General features: G+C 39.9%; 1 protein-coding gene and 1 long non-coding RNA gene across 6 annotated transcripts in view; one reads left to right on the plus strand and one right to left on the minus strand.

Moving 5' to 3' along the window:
* The window catches only part of HEMG2 (Flavin containing amine oxidoreductase family), a 96502-nt gene extending 88320 nt beyond the window's left edge, over positions 1-8182 (plus strand). For 4 of the 5 annotated variants that reach the window (XM_077371031.1, XM_077371029.1, XM_077371028.1 and 1 more), the window contains one exon: positions 7708-8182. In XM_077371031.1, coding sequence (XP_077227146.1) covers positions 7708-7835 — 128 coding nt within the window. In that variant the 3' untranslated portion in view covers positions 7836-8182. The remainder of the gene's footprint in view (positions 1-7707) is intronic. The other variant, XM_077371030.1, reaches the window with a different exon arrangement.
* A 5801-nt stretch (positions 8183-13983) lies between these two features.
* Positions 13984-21310, minus strand: LOC143860095 (uncharacterized). Its single transcript, XR_013239588.1, has 2 exons — positions 21186-21310; positions 13984-14363 (listed from the first exon to the last, which is right to left on the minus strand). It is a non-coding gene; the product is annotated as an uncharacterized LOC143860095 (long non-coding RNA).
* Positions 21311-21665: the final 355 nt, after the last annotated feature.

The following is a 21665-nucleotide window of genomic DNA, read 5'->3' on the forward strand; positions in this document are numbered from 1 at the left end:
AGGGAACCGGTGTCGAAACCATGGAAATATGTGGCCAAAAAGGTATCTTTACTCCTAAATTCGAAAAAGGTATCATGTTGTCTCTTGTATATCTCTATCACAGCATATCCATTGAGAATAGTCGTGTATTACATACCCACTTATAAGGGGTATTTCTGATTTTCCATGTAATCCACACACACATATATAAATACATTTTCGTATGGAAGAGGGGTTATATGACTCTCTCATTCTTTGGCCTCCATCTTCTTCTCTTCTCTTCTCTTATTCTACCATGGAAGATAGGATACCTCTAACATGGTATCAGAGAATAGGTCCCGAGTTCAAACCTCCTCCATAATAAAAATCCACATGGAATGGCTAACCCAAAAAAAGTGCCACATGTGCCATGTGTAGGCCATCCCTAAAAGGAGGGGCCACAGTAGGGGGAGTGTTCAAGTGTAAATGATTAAATAACGACTTCTCCGACGTCTTAAGCTTTTGGAGTGATTGGTTGTTTTCACATGGTATCACATGCTAGCAATGAAACCCCTTTATTAAATCTGTTGCTACACCTATGGATCCAAACGACAAGCTTTCTCTTGTTCACGGGGAGTTGTTAGAGGATCCAGGTAGATACAGATGCCTAGTTGGAAAACTGATCTATCTCACTGTGACTCGTCCAGACATCTCTTTTGCAGTCTGTTAACATGTCTTTAGGTCTTTATTGTAATGCCCAAGGGCATACTTGTCTTTGTACTTCACTCTTTATTATTTATATTACATGAGTGAGGGGGAGAACCTTAACTCAATCTTTTCTCTCAATCTTTACTTTCTCTCTTTTCTCTACCTCTCTCAACATGGTATCAGAGCTCTAGGGCATGGATGCCTAGGGCCATTTTTTTTTTTTCTTTTCTTTTCTTCTCTTTCCTTCTTTCTTCCTTTCTTTTTCTTCCCTAACCCTAATCTCAACCTCCATCTTCTCCATCAACCTCAACCTCCATCTTCTCCATCCCTAACCATAACCCCTCCATTCTTTGCTACAGTACCCGCTAGAGTAAATCGCTACAGTACCCGCTACAGTACCTGCTACAGTACTGCCACAGTACCCGCTACAGTACTGCTACAGTAAATCGCTACAGTTCCTGCTACAGTACCCCCTTTTCCCCACACTTCCTTGCCCTAATCTGATTCATCATAATCTCTTCTTCCTTTTTTGGGTCATAGCTATGCCCTAGATTTTCTTGTTCGGCTTGATCACTATCTTCATGTTGTTGTTCTGGATTTGTACTTACATCATTGCGATGTTTGTGGTTCGGAGTTGTCTCGACTTTGTCTTCATGTCGTGCGGCTGTCTCATTCCTCCCTTATGCATATGTTGTCCTCACGAAGCCGCGGTCTATTAGCTTGCTTATAGTCTTCATCCTTGTCTCTACTTGCTCATTGTTGGTCCTCTTCAGTCTTCTTCCCGATCTCTTATGGAAGATACACCTAGTATTGAGGACCCTACTATTCGTACTCCAGCTATGGCTACTAGTTCCCAGCCGCGTCAGGCTGCGTCGTCGTCTTTGTCTTCGGTGGATGCGTCATTCCCACCGATTACCACTTCCCGTCTTGATGGATCCAACTATTTGACTTGGAAGATTGCTATGGAGATATATCTGAAGGCCCGACGAAAGATTTCTATTATTCGTCGTGATCGTCCTAAGACTGACCCTACCTTTGATGATTGGGATGTAGATGATGCCCTTGTTCGTACACTTCTATGGCAGAGTATGACCCCTGCCATTGCTAGCACCATGATGGATCTCCCTACTGCCAGAAAGGTATGGGAGCACACTGCGGCATTATATTCTGGTGAGGGGAATGTCGCCCGTCTCTGCGACACTTACTCGCGCTGGATGGGTCACTGGCGCGGTGATCCTACAGTCCATGATTACTACAGACAGTTTGTCTCCTATTGCCAGCAGCTGGATGCTCTTATGCTTCTCACCACTGATCTTACCACGGCAGCCAGACAGCGGAATCAGCTCCGTGTTGTTCATTTCCTTTAGGGTCTTGGACCAGAGTTCGCTCATCTTCGACAGCACATCCTTGGGTCTGGAACTGTACCCACTCTTCAGGAGGTATTTTTACGAGCTCAGCAGTGTGCACTTGGCATTACTGTTCCTACTCCCGTGGATGTCTCGACTATTGCTGCTTATGGTGCTGCTGACCACCCTTCCCGAGGAGGAGGCACTTGTGGTCGCGGCCGTGGTCGCGATACTAGCCGACGCGGACGTGGCGGCGGCCAAGAGGGTGGCCGTGGAGGTCGAGCTCGGCCCTATTGTACTCATTGTAGGCGTGAGGGTCACTATCACAAGACATGCTTTGATCTCCATCCTGAGCTGCGTCACACTCCAAATCCTCGTCAGGGCCGTACTGCACATCTTGCCCTTCCAGATTCGACTGCTCCTATTGACAGCCCCTCACAAACACCACTGGCTACTCAGACCGATCAGATGGTCGTCTCTCGTGCCGATTATGATGAGCTACAGTGTTTCAGATCTGCCAGCCGCCCTTCTACTGTTGGTCTTGTTCATTCAAGTAGTTCTCCTGCTTCGTTCCTCTCTAGTTCTAGGTCCTGGATTATTGATTCGGGAGCATCTCATCACATGACAGGTACCCAGTCATCCTTACATGATTTTCATCATATTGTTTCACGTTATACTACTCTTGCTGATGGGAGTACCTCTCCTATCACTGTTGTTGGCAGTTGTTCCCCTTCACCAGGCATTACATTATCATCTGTGCTATGTGTCCCTAAGTCACCTTTCAGTTTACTTTCTGTTAGTCAATTAACAAAGCATCTTCATTGTTCTATCTCATTTTTTCCTTCATATTGTCTTTTCAGGATCTCTCGACTGGGAGGACGATTGGCTCGGGCCGTGAGGTGGATGGCATTTATCGTCACGACTGCACTCCATCCCTTCCGATTCTACATGGCTCGGTCGATGAATACCAGTGGCACTGCCGTCTAGGTCACTCGTCTATGGAGCGTTTACGCAGGATTCTCTTCGTTTCTTCTTCATCTGTTAGGTCTTTTCAGTGTGAGGCCTGTGAACTTAGGAAGCATCATCGTGTGCCATTTCCCTCTAGGACTATTAGTCGGGCTTCACACCCTCTTGCTCTTGTTCATTCTGATGTATGGGGTCCTGCGATGACTACCTCTTTATTTGGATTTCGCTATTTTGTGGTCTTTATTGATGACTATTCACGTATGACATGGACTTATTTAATAAAAGATCGTTCTGAAGTTTTTTCTGTGTTTTGTGGTTTCTATGCTGAAGTTAGTAATCAATTCTCATGTGATATCCAATGTCTTCGCACTGACAATGCAAAGGAATATTTCTCTTACTCTAATGATTTTCAGGAATTCCTCTCTTCGCGAGGCATTCTTCATCAGTCCTCCTGTGCTCATACCTCTCAGCAGAATGGAGTGGCTGAGAGGAAGCTTCGCTCATTGTTAGATGGGGCACGGACACTACTCTTTCAGATGCGGGTCCCTAAGACCTATTGGGCTCATGCTGTACTCACAGCATGCTACCTGGTGAATAGGCTTCCCTCTTCGGTCCTTGGCGGCGCCTCTTCGTTCTCGATTCTCCGTCCTACCTCTGACCCTTTCCCTCTTACACCTCGAGTTTTTGGCTGTGTCTGTTTTGTCCACGTTCTTGGGTCAGGATTAGATAAGTTGGATCCTCGGGCCGAACGGTGTATCTTTGTAGGTTACTCTCGGACCCAGAAGGGTTATCGTTGCTACAGCGCCCGCCTGCGACGATCCTTTGTCTCGGCGGATGTTACATTCTTTGAGACTCAGTCATTTTTTAGTCCGTCCATCTTGTTGGATCCCTCCCCTTCTCCGCTTCAGGAGGATTCCTCGCATACTCCTATTCTTCCTCTTCCGGTTCTTCCTGATCCCATCCCTGTTTCTACACTTCCGGTGTCTAGTTCCTTCCCTACAGTTGATTCTACTGTTATGCCGACGTCAGAGCCTTGTGCAGCCCCTCTACCTCCACCATTGAAGCAGTACCAGCATCGGGCCAAATCTGCCGCTCATTCAGCCCCGCCCGAGCCATCACCATCTCAGCAGAAGATCCCCACTTCTAAAGTACATTCTGACTCTCCCATTGCCTCTCGCACTCGGTCTCGCAGTACTGCTCATCCCATTTCCTCTTTTGTGTCTTATGACTTTCTCACCCCTGTATTTCGCAGTTTTGTTTTGTCTTTGTCCTCTCTTTCTCTACCTAAGACTCTACAGGAGGCACTTGATCATCGAGGATCTTGAGATGCAGGCCAATCAGACATGAAATTTGGTCCCTCTCCCATATGGTGCTCGCCCAGTTGATTGTCGCTGGGTTTATGCAGTCAAGCACCTTCCTGATGGCACAGTTGAGCGCCTTAAGGCTCGACTTGTTGCAAAAGGGTACACGCAGACATATGGGATTGATTATAGCGAGACTTTTTCACCAGTTGCGAAAATTCCTTCTATCCGTGTCCTGCTATCCCTTGCTGTGAATCATGGCTGGCATCTTCATCAGTTGGATGTAAAGAATGCCTTTCTTCATGGTGATTTGGAGGAAGAGGTCTATATGGAGCAACCTCCTGGATATGTTGCTCAGGAGGAGAGATCTTCTCTTGTTTGCCGTTTGAGGAAATCCATTTATGGTCTCAAACAATCTCCGAAAGCCTGGTTTGGGAAGTTCAGTGCTACACTTATTCACTTTGGCATAAAGCGGTGCGCAGTTGATCACTCCGTCTTCAGTTTTCAGTCTCAGGCTGGTTGTGTTCTGTTGATAGTATATGTCGATGATATCATTATCACTGGTAGCAATACAGGTGGCATTCAGAGGTTCAAATCCTTCCTTCAGACAGAGTTCTCTACTAAGGATTTGGGTCGTCTTCGGTATTTCCTGGGCATTGAGGTTGCCTATTCGACCAGGGGTATCTACCTCTCACAGAGGAAGTATGTTCTGGATCTTCTTGATGAGACAGGTTGTTTGGGAGTCAAGCCTGCCTCAACTCCTATGGACCAGAATATGAAATTACTCCCTGAGGAGGGAGTCCTGTTAGAAGATCCAGGGCGATACAGACGCTTAGTTGGTAAGCTCATTTATCTTACCGTTACACTTCCAGATATTACCTTTGCAGTTAGTGCTGTTAGTCAGCATATGAGCTCACCTCGCACTTCACACTGGGTGGCTGTACTTCAGATATTGAGATATCTGAAGAGTTCGCCAGGTAAAGGGTTTTTATTTCAAAGGCATGGGCACCAGAGAATTGAAGGATACACTGATGCAGACTGGGCAGGATCTCCGGCTGATAGGAGGTCTACTACAGGATATTGCACCTTTATTGGAGGTAATCTTGTTTCATGGAGAAGTAAGAAACAAGATGTCGTGTCTAAATCCAGTGCCGAGGCAGAATATAGAGCTATGTCTCATACTAGTGGCGAACTCATGTGGCTACGTTCCTTACTTTCAGAGATTGGATTTTCTCCTCCTCCTTCTTTTCCAGCTCAGTTATGCTGTGACAACAAATCCACCATTTACATTGCCACGAATCTAGTCTTCCATGAGAGAACCAAACATATTGAAGTGGAATGTCATTTCATTACAGATTTGATTCAGCGAGGCTACATAGCTCCTGTGTTTACCAGATCTACAGATCAATTAGCAGACATGTTCATGAAGCCTCTAAGTAGAGCTAAGTTAGTTGATAATTGTAACAAGCTACGAATGTTAGATATCTACATTCCAGCTTGAGGGGGAGTGTTAACAGGTCTTTAGGTCTTTATTGTAATGCCCAAGGACATACTTGTCTTTGTACTTCACTCTTTATTATTTATATTACATGAGTGAGGGGGAGAACCCTAACTCAACACAGTCAATGTAGTCAGTCAGTTCATGAGTACACAATGGACACCTCACTGGTCAATAGTAACTCAGATTGTGAGGTACATGAAGAAATCTCTTAGTAAAGGATTGTTCTTCAGAAAGCATAGCCACATGAGGATTAAGGGGTATTCAGATGCAGACTGGGCAGGATCTCCTGCAGATAGGACGTCTACTACTAGTTAATGTACTTCATTGGAGGTAATTTGGTGCCGTGGAAAAGCAAGAAGCTGCATGTAGTATCCGGGTCAAGTGTAGAGGTAGAATATAGAGTCATGGCCTATGCAGGATGCGAGTTAATATGGTTGAGGTCATTTATGTCAGAGATTGGTTTGCCTTACTCAGGACCTGCTTTACTTCATTGTGATAACAAGTCTGCTATTCATATAGCATTAAATCCAGTCTTCCATGAGAGGACAAGGCACAGAGGTGGATTGTCACTTTATCCTTCAGAAGATTTAAAAAGGGGAGATCTTCACTGTTTTCATAAGGTCAAATGATCTGATAGCAGATACGTTCACCAAACCTGTAAGCAGAGCAAGACTGAGTACTTATGTAACAAGCTGGGAATGTGTGATAGATACACTCCAGCTTGAGGGAGAGTGTTGAGAATAGGCGTATATTCCATACTTACTTATAAGGGGTATCTTTTCATGTAATCCACACACACATATAAATACATTTTCGTGTGGGAGAGGGGTTACACGACTCTCTCATTGTTTTCTCCTCGATCTTCTTCTCTTCTCTTCTCTTATTCTAACATGGAAGATAGGATACCTCTAACAATATCCACATGGGAACTTAGGCCTAATGGAAGAATAGGCAATGAGTGTTGTCACAATTTTTCCCTTACCAATGTGAGGAAGCTTCTCATTTGAATTTGATACTTCAAACTATGGTATTAAGTAGTTTTTAGTTTTTTACACATAACAGGATTATTCTTGGAATGTTACAATTTTCGATTAGAATACAATTGTTAATCAATGACTGTGTTAACAAAAAATCCCTTGTATTTTCTTAAGTAGTTGTTTTGTAATGGTGTATATACCATTTTGGATTAGAATACAAAGGTTAAACGACCATGTTAACCACATTCCCTTGTATTTCCTTAAAACGGTTGTTTTGGAATGGTGTATATTATTGTTTAATATTTATATACATGCACACACAAGTGTGTGTGTGCACGTGCGTGCGTGCATTTTGCAATTTGTTCGCTATTACTCATTGTAAGATATGAATGGCCAACATTTTCAAAAAAAGAAAAGAAAAAAAAGATACGAATGGCCAAAAGTTTCTCGTTAGAAAATATTCTTAAAGGTCCCTAAATTTCATACCAAACTTTTGCCGATGAAACTACCCTTAAATCAATTCTAAAATCAATTTTTTTTATTCAAAAAATTTGTTTACTCTGTTTTTCATATTATAACCAATTGTAATATTTTTTTTGGAATGGACAATACCAATTGTAATAGTTTTTTTGAAGGGTACCAATTGTAATATTTATTAGGATACAATTTTTTTTAAAAAAAAGGGCAAAAGACATCATGCTTTATAGTTACTTGAAGAGCTTTTTTGTGTCAAAAAAAAGAGGTTAATATCTATTGTATATTCACATTAGTATTTAAGGACTTATTGAAAATAAACTTTTTTGCTAAATCATGATCATCAATAACTAATTAAGATGTTTTGATGAAACTATCATCAAAATGTTTCGATGAAACTCTTTGCCACATGTTCATTAAGTGGGTATTCATATATTGATTTTTATTTCGCATTGTTGGTGGTGTTTCCTTTGCAGGTAACCATAGGGATGGATTGTCAGTGGGCAAGGCAATAGCTTCAGGTTGCAAAGCAGCCGACCTTGTAATCTCCTATCTCGACTCTTCTGATAACAAGGTATTCAGTGATACCTCATTGGGAAAATAACAACAATACTAAACTATTTTCGCTTGGTAACACCTCTCCATCTCTTCTTTTCCTTGTTGTTGCCTCTAATCTTAAACATAGCAATGGTAATGTGGCATGCATAAGTATAGGAAATCTGTATTTAGGGTCACAATCAGGTTCAAGGAGAAATGCATGTTAAATGTATGCAGAAAATTTATATTTTTTTCTTTCCTCAATGAATAGGCAAATTTTTTTGGGTTAGTAAAACTACTTGGAGTCCCCATTGGTTGCTAGTTGTCTTGAAGCTGATATGCTGTAGGAAGCTTAATTGAGTCAACATTAGATTATGAAGATTCACCAATATAATTCTCTTGTCAATTTGATAATGTGGTTCAAATTTAGTTCATTAATTTGATTGGCGGATGTTTGCTAATCCAGTTCTATATTTGTCGTTTATTTTTGTTTGAAAAATAATCAAAATCTACTTGGTCTTTGAACTAAATACTAGAACTTAGTAGAAATCTACTTATGTCTGGAAATTATTTGTTTAAGTCGGAAAGTATTTATTTAAGGTTTTTAATAAATGTATTTTACCATTATGCCTGTGTATTTTCCAAGTTTTCAACACTGCGCAAGGAAATGGTTTTTAAGGTACAAAGGTTATGTCCATATGGAAAGGAAAACACTCATTTCTTGTGTCATGGATTTAAATTTCGGTTCAGGTTTCGGTTTCAGCCTCTGCCGAAACCAAAATTTCGGCCCAAATCAAAAAATATTATTAGTTTTGGCCTAAATTTTGAAATAATTCTTTTTTTTTTAAAAAAAGAACAATTTCTCGAAATTTTGAATTTCAGCTGAAATTTCCGAAATTTCAGCCAAAATTTCAGAAATTTTGGCGTCCAAAATTTCGGATTTCAAAAAATATCGGTTTCGGTCCCGATCGAAATCCGAAATTAAATACAAAATTTTGGATTTCGGCCGAAATTTAAAACCATGGATTAAATTTTCCATATGAAAACGCTTTGAATGTGGCTTATCTTTTCATTTGGAAAGAAATATTGAGCGACATATGCATGTGGGGTCCATTGGTTTTTGGTAAATAGTATATAAATTGGGCAACTGATATATTTGGCCCCGTTCCTTCCCAGGGTCACCCTTTAAGTGTATTTATTACTGCACTTTTTACACTACAGGTGGGTGGGCAGGGGAAGAAAACGGGTGGATGTATCATTTCCGATGGTTACCATATATGTGGGTTTTACTATTTTTTTACCATTATGCCCTTTGTGTAGGCTCGTTTATTTTTTCACTTATGCCCTCTAGGTGGCCCCACTAGTATGCAACTACTACGGGCTCAACCCAACTAGTAGATCATTGATTAGTATAATGTAGGCTCTATCTAAGTCGGGCCTCACTATCTAAGTCAGGGCACAACATATTAAATCTTCCCCATTTGATGGTCCAAATTGTTTGGTTGCTCCAAACCAGTCATTTGTTAGGCCCTGACTTAGATAGGATGTGCCCATAAAATCTTCCCATATGATGGTCCTGTCTCTCTCTCTCTCTCTCTCTCTCTCTCTCTCTCTCTCTCTCTCTCTCCACAAAGAGCAGGATACGGTGTTGTTTCAAAGAGAGAAAAAATGAGAAAAATAAAACTGTTGATAGGATAGCTTAAATATTATCTACATTGGGAATAGTTTTACTTTCATGTCAAATAAGGAAGGAACCCATCATGGATGGCCTTAATGGTATTATTGTAATAAAGCATACTTAATAGATATATAAATTTGGGGATGTATATATATATACCAGTGGAGGCGAAAATGCACAAGGCGAGAAAAAGACTTGCTTTGGAAGAAGGACAAATAGTTCTTACAAATTAAAACACGGCTAATTTTTCTTATAGTCAAAGTGGACACCTGAAGAATTGTATAATTAAAATCATCTGATAAAATAAAGCTGAATATTTGAAGAACCAAACTGCTTGTACAATAAGTTTTGAATAGAAAATGAGAAGGTGATGGGTACACTTAGAAATAAAAGATCATAAAAATTTTCAAAAAAAAAATCCTGATTTCTTAATTTCACTTTGTATAAAAAGAATAACCGACGGCATGTGTGTGCCAACAGCTGAATATAAAGGCCCATAGATCTCCTTCCAATTTCAAGTTGCGAGCAAGAAGAATTAAGGCCAAAGACAATGACAAATAATAATTTTTAAAAAAATGAGTTACATTTTAATTTGATTCCATTGAGTATAGATAAGCGGTATCACTCTGGTCACTTTACTACAGCATGACAGAAATAAAAATATTTGGACCCTCCAATCATTCATTTCCTGATTCATGCACAATTCTGTGGTTGTATCATGAAATGCAATAGTATTAGAAAATGTTGGAGAGGAATATAGTAGCTAAGAGAGGAAATTCATGAGTAGCCAGCACAAAATCAAAAGAAACTCAAATCAAGCTTGATTCTCCATTTCCTGATTGATGCCCAAGACTGTCGTTGTTTCATGAATAGGAAGTATTAAAAAATGATACAGGAAAGTGACCTGAAAAGAGATCAGCATAGGAGAAAGAACATTCCAAAGTGACAAATACCAAAGCAAAATAAATGGGAAATAGTGAATTCTTTTTAAAAATCTAATCTAAAAATATGAAAAGCCTCTTACATATCTGAGATCTACCTACTAAGAAAGAAAAGAAGAAATAATGAAGGAAAGAGCAGCTAATATTAAATGGGTGCCTTGAGAAACCTCGAAAGACCATGTTACATAACCATTTGATAGAAAAAGAAAAAGAAAAAGAAAAAAGCAACAAAACTAAGGAAGAAAACTGTGAGTATTGAGTACTTGATCAATTCTTCTTTTGCTAACACAAGAACAATTTAATAACTACAGAATTTGTTAACCCTTACCTTGTAAATTTGTTAAAGATGGAGAGGGGGGCTGTTTATAGCAAAAATTGTGGGCTCATTTATTATCATAACCCTTAACGATGGTATCATATGCTCAAGCTTAGGGTATACACCACCTCTAATCTAATCAGGCACATGCCCATTGATTCAATTAGCTCACAAACCAAACATATCATGAATAGACTGATATTTTTGAACACCGGTTGGGGTCCGGTCAAATCCCTGCTTGCCCTTCAAAAACAAAGAATGATAAACAAAATGTATCATGTGCAAATGAAATTGGAGGTAAATGAAATTGGATGCTCAAATTGCCTTCCATAAAATCTGATTCAGCGGGTTTGAAATCCTCAGCCAAACAAAGAAAACCCTTTTTAACAGCCAGAAGAGAAAAAACCCATAAACCCTCTTTTGACAGAGAGGTGGGTGGGCAGAGAGATGGAGACAGAAGGAAACCTCTAGGAAAAGGTCAGGAGAAATTTTTTTAGAAAACATGGGTCAAAGAGGAGAGAGAGATTACGGCCAATTAAGTGCGTAAAAGATAGGCAGAATTTGGGGGAAAACTCATTAAAAAGAACGATTACTATATAGCATGCAAGGTAATCTGGCGGTGAATCTTTCCTTTCTATTTGGGCTTTAGGCAATAAGCGTGGAATAGGAACGTAGGGAGAGAAAATACCGGAAAGAAAACACCGGAATATCAGAATAACGATTTTTTTTTTTTTGAGTTCTTTTGGAAAATTCTAAGTGCCATGTCATATCAAAGAACAGCAGATGTGCAAGTGTTATTTGAATTTTCACTACCATGTGTGCAGTTATTCTTAGAGAATGTAAAGGCCAATGTCAATATGAAAGAATACCAGCATGATGAGTTTTCAAGTAGAACCATCCCATTTCAGTCATTAGAGAGAGCTGATGTTGATACACATGGATGAATTATTTTTCCTCATCCATGGCTGTCAATGGTCACAACTTCAAAACCCAGCCATTACTTTTTAGACATCCGAAACAAATGAGCAAAGGAAAATCGAGTTTCCATGAGCTCGGTAAGACCTGAAAACAATTATCAAGTGAACATTTTGGTAATTATTTGCAGGAGGAAGGTGTGTGAAATGGACTTCACACTTTCATTTCCACTGATGTTAATTCAATGGGCCTCACTACGACTTCCCTAGGATACAAATATGATTCTACATTAGTTGATCCTAACATTGATTGAAGAACCCAAAAATGAAAGATCTGGTATATAGAAGCAATCGTTCACATCCCCCCGATGTACAGATCCCCCAAATATGATTTAGGTTGAAGGTCATCTAAGGAGTGGCCTAAAACCATACACGGGTCAAACATTATGACCACTTATACCATTTTTCCAATGCAATAAATCACCAAGCTTTAACTATGCAGAAAAAGACCAAAATGTAGGTTCATGATAGAAACTCTGAATGCATGCCTGTATCTAATATTATGCTGAGTATGTTCTTGCAATTTCTTTAAAGAGTTAAAAGAAGGCACTTTCTCAAGGCCAACAAGATCTAGGGCATCGATGGATCTTCTGGACCCTTTCAGAGAGAGAGAGAGAGAGAGGAGGAGGAGGGAGGGAAGGTTGCTGAAAAGAGATGGGGGTCGGGCATACACGGCGCCGTTCCGGAGAATGGGCAGTATGGGTTAGGGTATGGAAGGTACAGAGAAATCAGAAGTTTCTGGAGAGAGAGAGAGAGAGAGAGAGAGATTTCTCGGCCTAGGATAGAAACAATTGAGGGTTGTATTTTCCTTCCTTTTAACAGGGGTTCTAGAGAGAGGTTGAGCGAACGAGTGTGAGAGAGAGAGAGAGAGAGAGAGAGAGATGCGAGATTCACTCTCCCAAAAAATCTCGTGAGATTTTCGGGAGTGTAGGAGAGAAACGAAATAGAAGATATATTATATAGGGAAAAGGTTTATGAGGTATCGCTCAGTCTGAGCAACCCACTAAATATAGGGGGCGAGGTTTCTGAGCTATAGGTCATCCTGAGCAACCCACTATAAATACACCATCTCCATGTTGTTTGACTCATCCAACCCATTCATTCCATAGAACCTCACATATATAGGGTGTTCCTAAGAAACCATCACCATACAATCATCCTAACCATTCGATCTATAGAAGCCCATTTTCTAGCAATCCATTTTAAACCTATGCAAATCATAATCCTAACCATAACCGGAAATCCAAATCCAAATCATAACCTATAGAATGAATGGGTTGGATGAGTCAAACAACTAAGGGAGATGGTGTATTTAGTGGGCTGCTCAGGCTGAGCTATAGCTCATAAACCTTTTCCTATATATATATATATATATATATATATATATATATATATATATATATATATAGAGAGAGAGAGAGAGAGAGAGAGAGAGAGAGAGAGAGAGAAAGAAGGGTTCTTGAGGTAGCGGTAGTAGTAGCTTATATGAGGTAGCGCTCACAAAACATTGGGGGCCCACTTTGTTTGGATGATCCAAAGCATTCATTTGATAGGCCCTCACATAGATAGGGTGCCCACAAAAAATCAGGTCCATAGGATCATCCTAACTCTTCCATTTGTAGACGTTTAGATTTATGGAGGTTTATACCCATCCATTTTAACCTCGTCAAATGGAAAGGTTAGGATGATCCTATGAAGTTGGTTTTTTGTGGGCACCCTATCTATGTGAGGGCCTATCAAATGAATAATTTGGATCATCCAAACAAAGTGCCCCCCCTATGTTTTGTGAGCGGTACCTCATATAAGCTACCGCTACCTCTACCTCAGGAACCCTTTTCTCATATATATATATATATCGAGAGAGAGAGAGAGAGGGGAATTTCTACCATATAGAGTAGATAACTTATCTACTCTGTCTGCCCAAAATACAAGGGGCCCATGTTTTTTGGATGATCCAATGCATTCATTTGATGGGCCCTAACATTGATATGATGTGCCCAAAAAAACAGCTCCATAGGATCATCCGAACCCTTCGAACTATGAAGGTAAAAAATGGACAGATTTGAGGAGATTTATACCCATCCATTTTAACCTCCACAAATCGAAGGGTTGGGATGATCCTATAAAACTGATTTTTTGGGCATAGCCAATCTATGTCAGGCCCACCAAATAAATCTTTACATCACCCAAAAAAATGTGGACTCCCGCTGTATTTGGGGCTGACGGAGTAAAATGTGGGCCTCCACTATAGGAAAGAAGTCCCACCGATGCAACAAAAAGAAAAAACAAAGAAGCAAAACCAAAAATTAAAAAATTAAAACATTAACACAGGCTTCTGCGCCAAGTCCTTAATCCAAAATGGGAAACATGGTAATCTTCAAGACCACGCCGAGTCCTTAATCCAAAATGGGAAACATTGTAATCTGCAAGACAATCAGCTAACTTAACGAATTGCCTTCTCTGTAGATATGGGACAAACAACAGTCCAAATCCCTCAAAAGATCGATAAGTGCTCTAAAAAGATGTCTAAATCTCCATCGGGGAGCAGTCTACACACAAAGCAAGCAAATAGTGTTAAGCAAATCTCCTTCAATCCTCCCACATATACATCGATTAAAGGAATTCATCTAACTGCACCCATATAGCGCGAACTTCTGCCTCCACAACATCAAAATTTGGCAATGGCCTGCATAAGAAATAACAACATGAGGATTGGAGTTGAAGAGATCTACCCCAATGCCAGTTTGAACAAGTTGCATCACCCTGTCAGTTGTGTGTGTTCGTGTGCGTGCGTGTTTAGTGTGTGTGTGTGTGTGTGTGTGTGTGTGTGTGTGTGTGTGTGTTACTCTGCACTAATATGAATCCAATCATCCATTCTATCTTGAGCAGACATGTCGGCAGATCGGTTAGTTTTGACAGTCCGCTCTGATATTTCAATAATAATCCGATAAATAAGATTCCCAATCAAGTTAACTTTATTATTAAACATTTGATCATTTATATACTTTCACTTTTTTTAGTGGTGACGATTTTATTAAAAAGAACAAAAAAAATGGCCAACATAGTAAAAAAATACTACAAAGATGAAGAAAACAAAGAACAACAAAATGCGAAAGCCTTTAGAGGGAAGATAGTAAAAAATCTCAATCTCACAATAATCAACCCACGAGCGCCTAAGGAGGTCCCGACTCACTATTAGTCAACAAATGAACATGAGGAAAAGCCTTAAGGGTCGTTTGGATACGCGGATTTTAGAATCCAGGTTTTAGTTTGACAACAGTGTAAAAGAGGGATCATAATCAACTTGTTGTATGCTGTCCTGACTGTGTTTCTTGGATTTTAAGTAAGAAAACTAGGTTTTAGGAATCTCTCCCGCATCCTGCGATTTCTAAAGCCTAGAAACATGGGATGATCAGCTGCTCTCTCGCTGACGGAAAGAAGGGCAAGAAATCAGAAAACGACTGCTGCTCTGCTTCTTCTCTTGTCTCTCATCTACAATTTTGAAGAAATCCTGGATTCTAAAATCTGTGTATCCAAACGGCCCCTTAGTGATCCTCAACCTTGTTAAGGATCTCTACAATGGCCTCAAGTAGGTGAGAACGTCACCCACCCATCTAATGGAGTTAAGGAAATCACCCTCAACAAGTAAAGATAAGCAAAGTCCTTCCAACGAGCCAAATACCACTCAATAAAGCATGTACCTCAGCCTCATTGAAATCCTTCTCTCCATAGGACCAGAAATGGTTCATTTGACCATGCTCACGGAGGCCACCAACTCCCACCGAACACAGATTTCCATTACTCGTTCGGGGCTTAAAAGGTGAGGGAAGGAGTCCATCTAGGATGAAGATGAACCTTTCTGAAACAGCTTGAAAAGATTTCCTCCCAAGAACTACAAAACACTGAGACACCACAAAATATGGGAAGAGATGTTGTTTGCTAGGCACCCGTAGAGAAAATTTGTTGTTCAATACTTGTGTGTCCATAAAATTTTTACTGGAGAGTAGCTAATCAGGAGAAATATTTGTGATAACCATGATTGTGGTTTTTGTGTTTCCCAAGTGGAAACTGCTCTCATATCTTCATTCTCTGCCTTGGGGTGGCTTAGACTTAGAGTTTCTTCTTTGGTATATTAATGTAAATCTGGATGAATCTATCTGTCTTTCAAATTTTGTCCCTTTGAAAATAGTGTTATTAAAATCCCAACAACAAGACCTTTGATTGTTATGACTGATGGGAAATTCAATTTCCACAAGTTTGTGGATAATGTGAATATTTTTGGAACGAAAAAAACAACAAGGTTGCCAAAAGGACATGCTTATGAGATATCATTGAAGGATTTCACTGAGAAAGCATGGTCTTTCTTAGGGGACCAAATCAACTCACCCACAAAGTTGGCAATTCAGCATTGGAGACATAATGATTGCTAATCCATGAAGACCCAAGAATTCTGCAGAGACTAAGAGAAATCCCCTCCACCAAAAGAGGAGTGATGGCCCAACATGATCCATTCCCTTCCACGTAGTTGGCAACCAAAGATCTATGATTTTCTTTTGATGGGTAAGCTGGGGTTAGGCAAGGACCCTCACCAAAATAATAAAAGAACAAGAGAAATACAGAGAAAAAGAGAAATAAAAGTTACAAACAGGGCTAAGAAGTCCCCTCCCTGTCATAGGGCCTAGCCTTATGTATAACCTGCCCCCCTGATGTATAAATCCCGGCTCTGTGACGGGGGGGCAAGGGAATCGAGAGACTCTTGCAAGGGCAGATTATCTTAGAGAGAAAATCCAGGCCGAGTTTCCTTCCCTCAAGAGATGAGAGATGCACCATGATTGGAAGGTGGTGGATCTCTTGATTTCTTTCTGTAATTGGGTTTTCTTCCATGGAGGTTTTGAGTGGCCAAGAATGATGCCACCGCAAATTTAGAATCAGACTCTCTCCACACCTTTTGAGCTCCCATGGAGGTTTCAAGGTCAATCCCATGCTTGATGGCGAGAAGCTCTAATTCGAATATCTATTCCCTTTCTACATTTGCCGAAAACATAGCAAGAGCCATACCTTGAGAGTCTTGGGGGATCTCGCCAATGCTGCCCCCATCCTCGTCTAGGACCGAATTAGAATTAATTTTTAGTTCACCCTCCCACCGTTTTTGCCATGAGCAAGAATTTTCAAACTTGAGGATAAGGATGAACTTGTAAGCAATTGTTGCCATTGATAAGTTTCTGATGGTGTGTTATTGATTTTGGATTTCACTTCTAGCAGAATGGTATTGAGGAGCTGGGTCTTGTGGGAGGTAGATGTTGAGGGAGAAGAAGAGGAGAAGAGAATGAGAGGAAAAGAGTGAGTTGGAGAGATGCTCCCCCTCACTAATGTATTTATATTAAAGAGAAAGAGTACAAAGACCACGATGCCCTTAGGCAGATACATACACCTTCTAACACTCCCCTCAAGCTAGACTGTGTGTGTGTAGTAAATTCCCAACTTGTTACAAATATCGCTCAACTTTGCCTTTCTTAAGGAATTGGTAAACATATCAGCCAGCTGATCCACTGATCTAGTACAAACTGTGCATATCTCGCACTTTTGGATACTCTGAATGATGAAATGGAAATCCACCTCAATGTGTTTAGCCTGCACATGGAAGACTATATTTGTAGAAATATGAATTGCGGCCCTATTATCACAATACAACTGAGAAGCAGGGGAAGGAGCGATACTGATCTCCAACAAAAGGGAGCGGAACCAGATCAATTCTCCACTCGTGTGAGACTTGGCCCTATATTCCGCTTCTGCACTGGATTTTGCTATGACATCTAGTTTCTTGCTTCGCTATAACACCAAGTTACTGAAGAAAGGTTATCCCCTTCCGGCAAGATCGCTATGTCCAGCGGAAAGTAGAATCGCATAGAACATTAAATTTTCTTTTTGATCTTGCTATTGCCCAAGATCCCAGAGTCTATATTAGTTATTATTGTTAGTTAAACATCAGTAAATACCTCTTTAAAGAAGAAATCATGAAACCGCACTGCTTGATCTACTCCTCGAACGGGTGCGATCGTTCTGAATACCGCGAACCCCGCAAGTTGAACTGATGGATTCTTTTCTTTGCACCGTTGATAGTGGATGTGAATAACACTTATTCACTTGTATAAGGTCTGACTTAATTAGTACCTTTGTTGTGGAGATTAGAAAATCAAATTGGACTCCTTTCTCTTTTCAACTTTGGTGTGAAATTTCAATCAATTGGAGAAGAGATGAAGAGAGGGAGTGCAAACACTTTTCCAAAGGGGGAAAAACGGGGGATGAATTTCCAAGGTGACCAACTCTGGAAAGCGTCCAACCCTTTCCCCACTTTTATCACAAAGAGTTTGGTAGTCACCCCCATTTTGCTACGCTTTAGAAAGCGAAAATGTTTAGTTGGTCTGTAAAATCCCAAGTCAAGTCTTCTGCATTAGGTTAAGCATTCTTATATTTTAGGGTGAATTTCATCTTATTTTAAGTGTTTTAATGTTGGTTCACAATCCCGAAGGTCTCTAGGGGTTCCATTAGTCTCCAGATGATGATATCTTATGTTTCCAATTGTGGACCCCGATCCGAGGATGATGAGGGAACGAGTCCCTACATCCTAGAGATCTCCACATGAAAGAGAGCTCTACCAAGGAATTCTCGAAATGGTGCCACCTTCATAGCATAGCACGAGTGACGATATAAAAAGAAAGAGATACCTCTTGATCCGGAGCCAAGGCTCGAAACCAAGACGCACCTAAAATAACTCAGAGTTGCCATCCATGGATAGGCCATGGAACCCCAAAATAAATCCTCTGTGTAATGGATAACTATGTATGGGTTCGTACCTGATTACAAATGGAGAAGGTCCGAAGAGCACCCCCAATTCGTCCGAGTGCAAGCACTTGGTCTCTTATGCCATTTATTATTAAATCCAAAGAGTTTGGGGCAAAATCATGTCAAATGAGAACAAATATTCCCGAGTGGACGTCTACCTAATCATGCATGACTCGGGATGAAATAATAAGCACATACAAGATAAAAATAAAAGATGTGTCACCTAAGCATAGCTAGGTTATGAGTGACATGCCTAATTGGTGTCTAAGTTCTGATAGACAAATACATGCATGCTACAGCTAAAGGTATAAGGTATGTGCATGAAAGTAAGAAAACACAGCAAAACACACAACACAATTTAATTCTATACACGATTCGACACGACGAATCCTACAACTCTAATGCAATACTTGACTCTGACCAGAATGGCCATCTACCCTGGCTGCTCTACGTATCCCGGCCTCGGGAAGAATCAAAATCAACGTAGTTCAATGACCTATTCTAAACTACGATGCCTAACCATCTAGAACCGCCATCCTAGACTCGATTCATTAGACTCGACTGATTTTTAAAGCTTTTTGTACAATTACTTAAGTTCATGTGAATTGTAATTTTTAGGACTCTCTATATGCCCTAACTAATGCAAGTTGATTAGTTTTAAGCTAATGCAGGTGGGCCCTACATCCTATGCATAACTAGGCTGTGCATCCTAAAGAAAATCATGGGCTGACTATATGCTTCCTAGTCTAGCCATCGGTTCGACTAAATGTCTAACCGACCAGGACTCGAGGCCTCCTAACTCTAAGGACACTCGCACGACAAGACACACAAAATCAACACAAACAAGATAGACTCCTAACTCTAAAACACCCCAAACAGCTAGGACAGACTCCTAACTCTAGGGGAAGATCTTTTTGAAAAGGTTTTGAAGAAGTTTTGTATTTTTGGAAACTTTGAAATGTTTATTTTTAAAGGTTTGGCTGGACCTGGGATAAAAATCCCAAGCTGCACTACATACCCTATGGCAAGGGATCAAGCCAACGTAATTCGGAAACGATCTCTCCTAATTACCACTAAAAAGCTTAACACTCCAAATGATTTAAAGCTTTTGATATTTTTTAAAGTTTTCATATGTTTTTGAATTTTAAGATATTTCAAGTGTTTTTGTTTTGAATTTTAAAGTGTTCAAGTGTTTTTTAGATTTTTAAAACGTTTTCACTCTTTTGGTCAAAGACGCAAAGGGAACACACAAAGCAACAAACTAGGGCAAAACCCTAAAGCTACGGGGAAACCCCGAACAAGCAAACTAGTGTCAAAGACACTTGAACTAAAGCACAAACAAGTAACTAAAATCCAAAGTAAAAGAGAAAGGATAAGGTCTCTTAACAAATCAAACTCGAACAAGACTAAGCTAGCCTCTAAGGATAAACCTCTAAACCAAGCGACACTAAAGAGGGGTTACAAATTGAGGTACAAGTAGGAGATGTTTTATAAATGAGACACTGTATGCCTCTTATGGGTACCTTTTTATTAAACCAGGGTACACTCCCTAAGGGTAAGCTTTAAATGAGGATTATCTCCAAACGAGAACTACCTAGCGAGATAAATCATGTCTCCTAAAATGGATGACTCTAGATGCCCATTTCATTGCCCTTCATAACGAATAGAGAACCCAAAGGTTTCAAGGTAGCTAAAGTCTAAGACAATTTTCTAAATGAAGGGAAAATAATACTTGGACTTGGTAAGTCCCCTAGAATGATGGGCTTAGGCTAACACCTTCATCGCCCTTTTACAATGCAACTAATTTCTATACAATTCCTAGACTATCAGACAAAATCCTAAACTAAAGGACGGAATCTTAAATTTGAAAAAAACATGACCATAAGGAAAAGAGATCCTTTACCTTGTGAATGTTCTAAGGCAGGAAGAAAAGGATAAGGGATTGAGACAAATCAAATATGAACAATGATTGGAGTAAAGTCTCTTCAACATGAAGGAGCCAAAGCATTTATATTTCACACCTATATTGACATAATAACACCAATGTTGTTCTACAAACATAAGGATGGTGCAGACATGATGATTCTTCAATAACCTTCGTCAAGACAAAATTGCCTAAAGATTGACCTGCTCTTAACTTGAGCTATCATTGACATTTTCTAAACATGGGCATAAGCTCAGAACCTGCTGAACTAAAACAGACCTATTCCCATGGATTATAAAGGAATGTACTTATAACCCCAAAGCTTGCTAGATCAAGCAATTGCATCACACAAAATATGAGAAAAATTATCCAAATACAACATTCTAAAGTATCCACAGTCAGCCGCGAATTATGAGTATAGGTCAGAAATTGAATCTCAAGTTATGACATCAATTTTCAAAGAGAAAAGATAGCATAAACACCCATGACTGCTTGCAATTTTCGACTAAAGTTTTTTTTTTTTTTTTTTAAATAAAGTAAAATATAAACAAGAAATAAATGCTTACTAAAACATGGCTACATCCACATCATCAATCAAAAGAATATAATTGCTTCACAATTCATTTCCTAAATAAACAACAGGGCACTCACTCATATATATTTTTTATATTTCTAAAGTGAACGCAAATCAGCATATACAAAGAGTGAGAAGGCTGCCAATATCATAAGAGAGAGGGCTACCATTATCAAAGGGTGAGAGCTGCCAAGATCGAATGAGTGAGGGCTGCCATTTTTAAATGGGGGAGGGCTGCCATTATAAAGTGGGTTTGATGGCTGCCGTTATAAAAAGGATGCGAGGGCTGTCTATATCAAAAAGGGATGTAGGCTGTCCAATATAAAAAACGAATGTGTTGGATGCCGTTATCAATTAGTGTGATTGCCAAAAACAAGAGTGAGGGCTGATAAAGTAATGAGACTATTTACTAAATTCTCATATTCCTAATAATCACATAGACACAGTGAAGCTACCAAAACTTTACTGCTAATCTGCCAATATTAACATTACCCTGTATAAATAACTGTCTTGTCTCAATTCCTTTTCCAATTTTTGACCATGACAACCGTTGAGCATATCCACTCACAAAACCAATGCAAGCAAAGATAAAAGAATGAACTATTTTATTGTGCCACTGAGTTGTAAACTAAAGCTCAATATTATGA

Source organism: Tasmannia lanceolata, unplaced genomic scaffold (assembly GCF_043159265.1).
Source record: "Tasmannia lanceolata isolate RefF3 unplaced genomic scaffold, GAP_Taslan_0.1 ptg000037l, whole genome shotgun sequence".
NCBI classification, from domain to species: domain Eukaryota; kingdom Viridiplantae; phylum Streptophyta; class Magnoliopsida; order Canellales; family Winteraceae; genus Tasmannia; species Tasmannia lanceolata.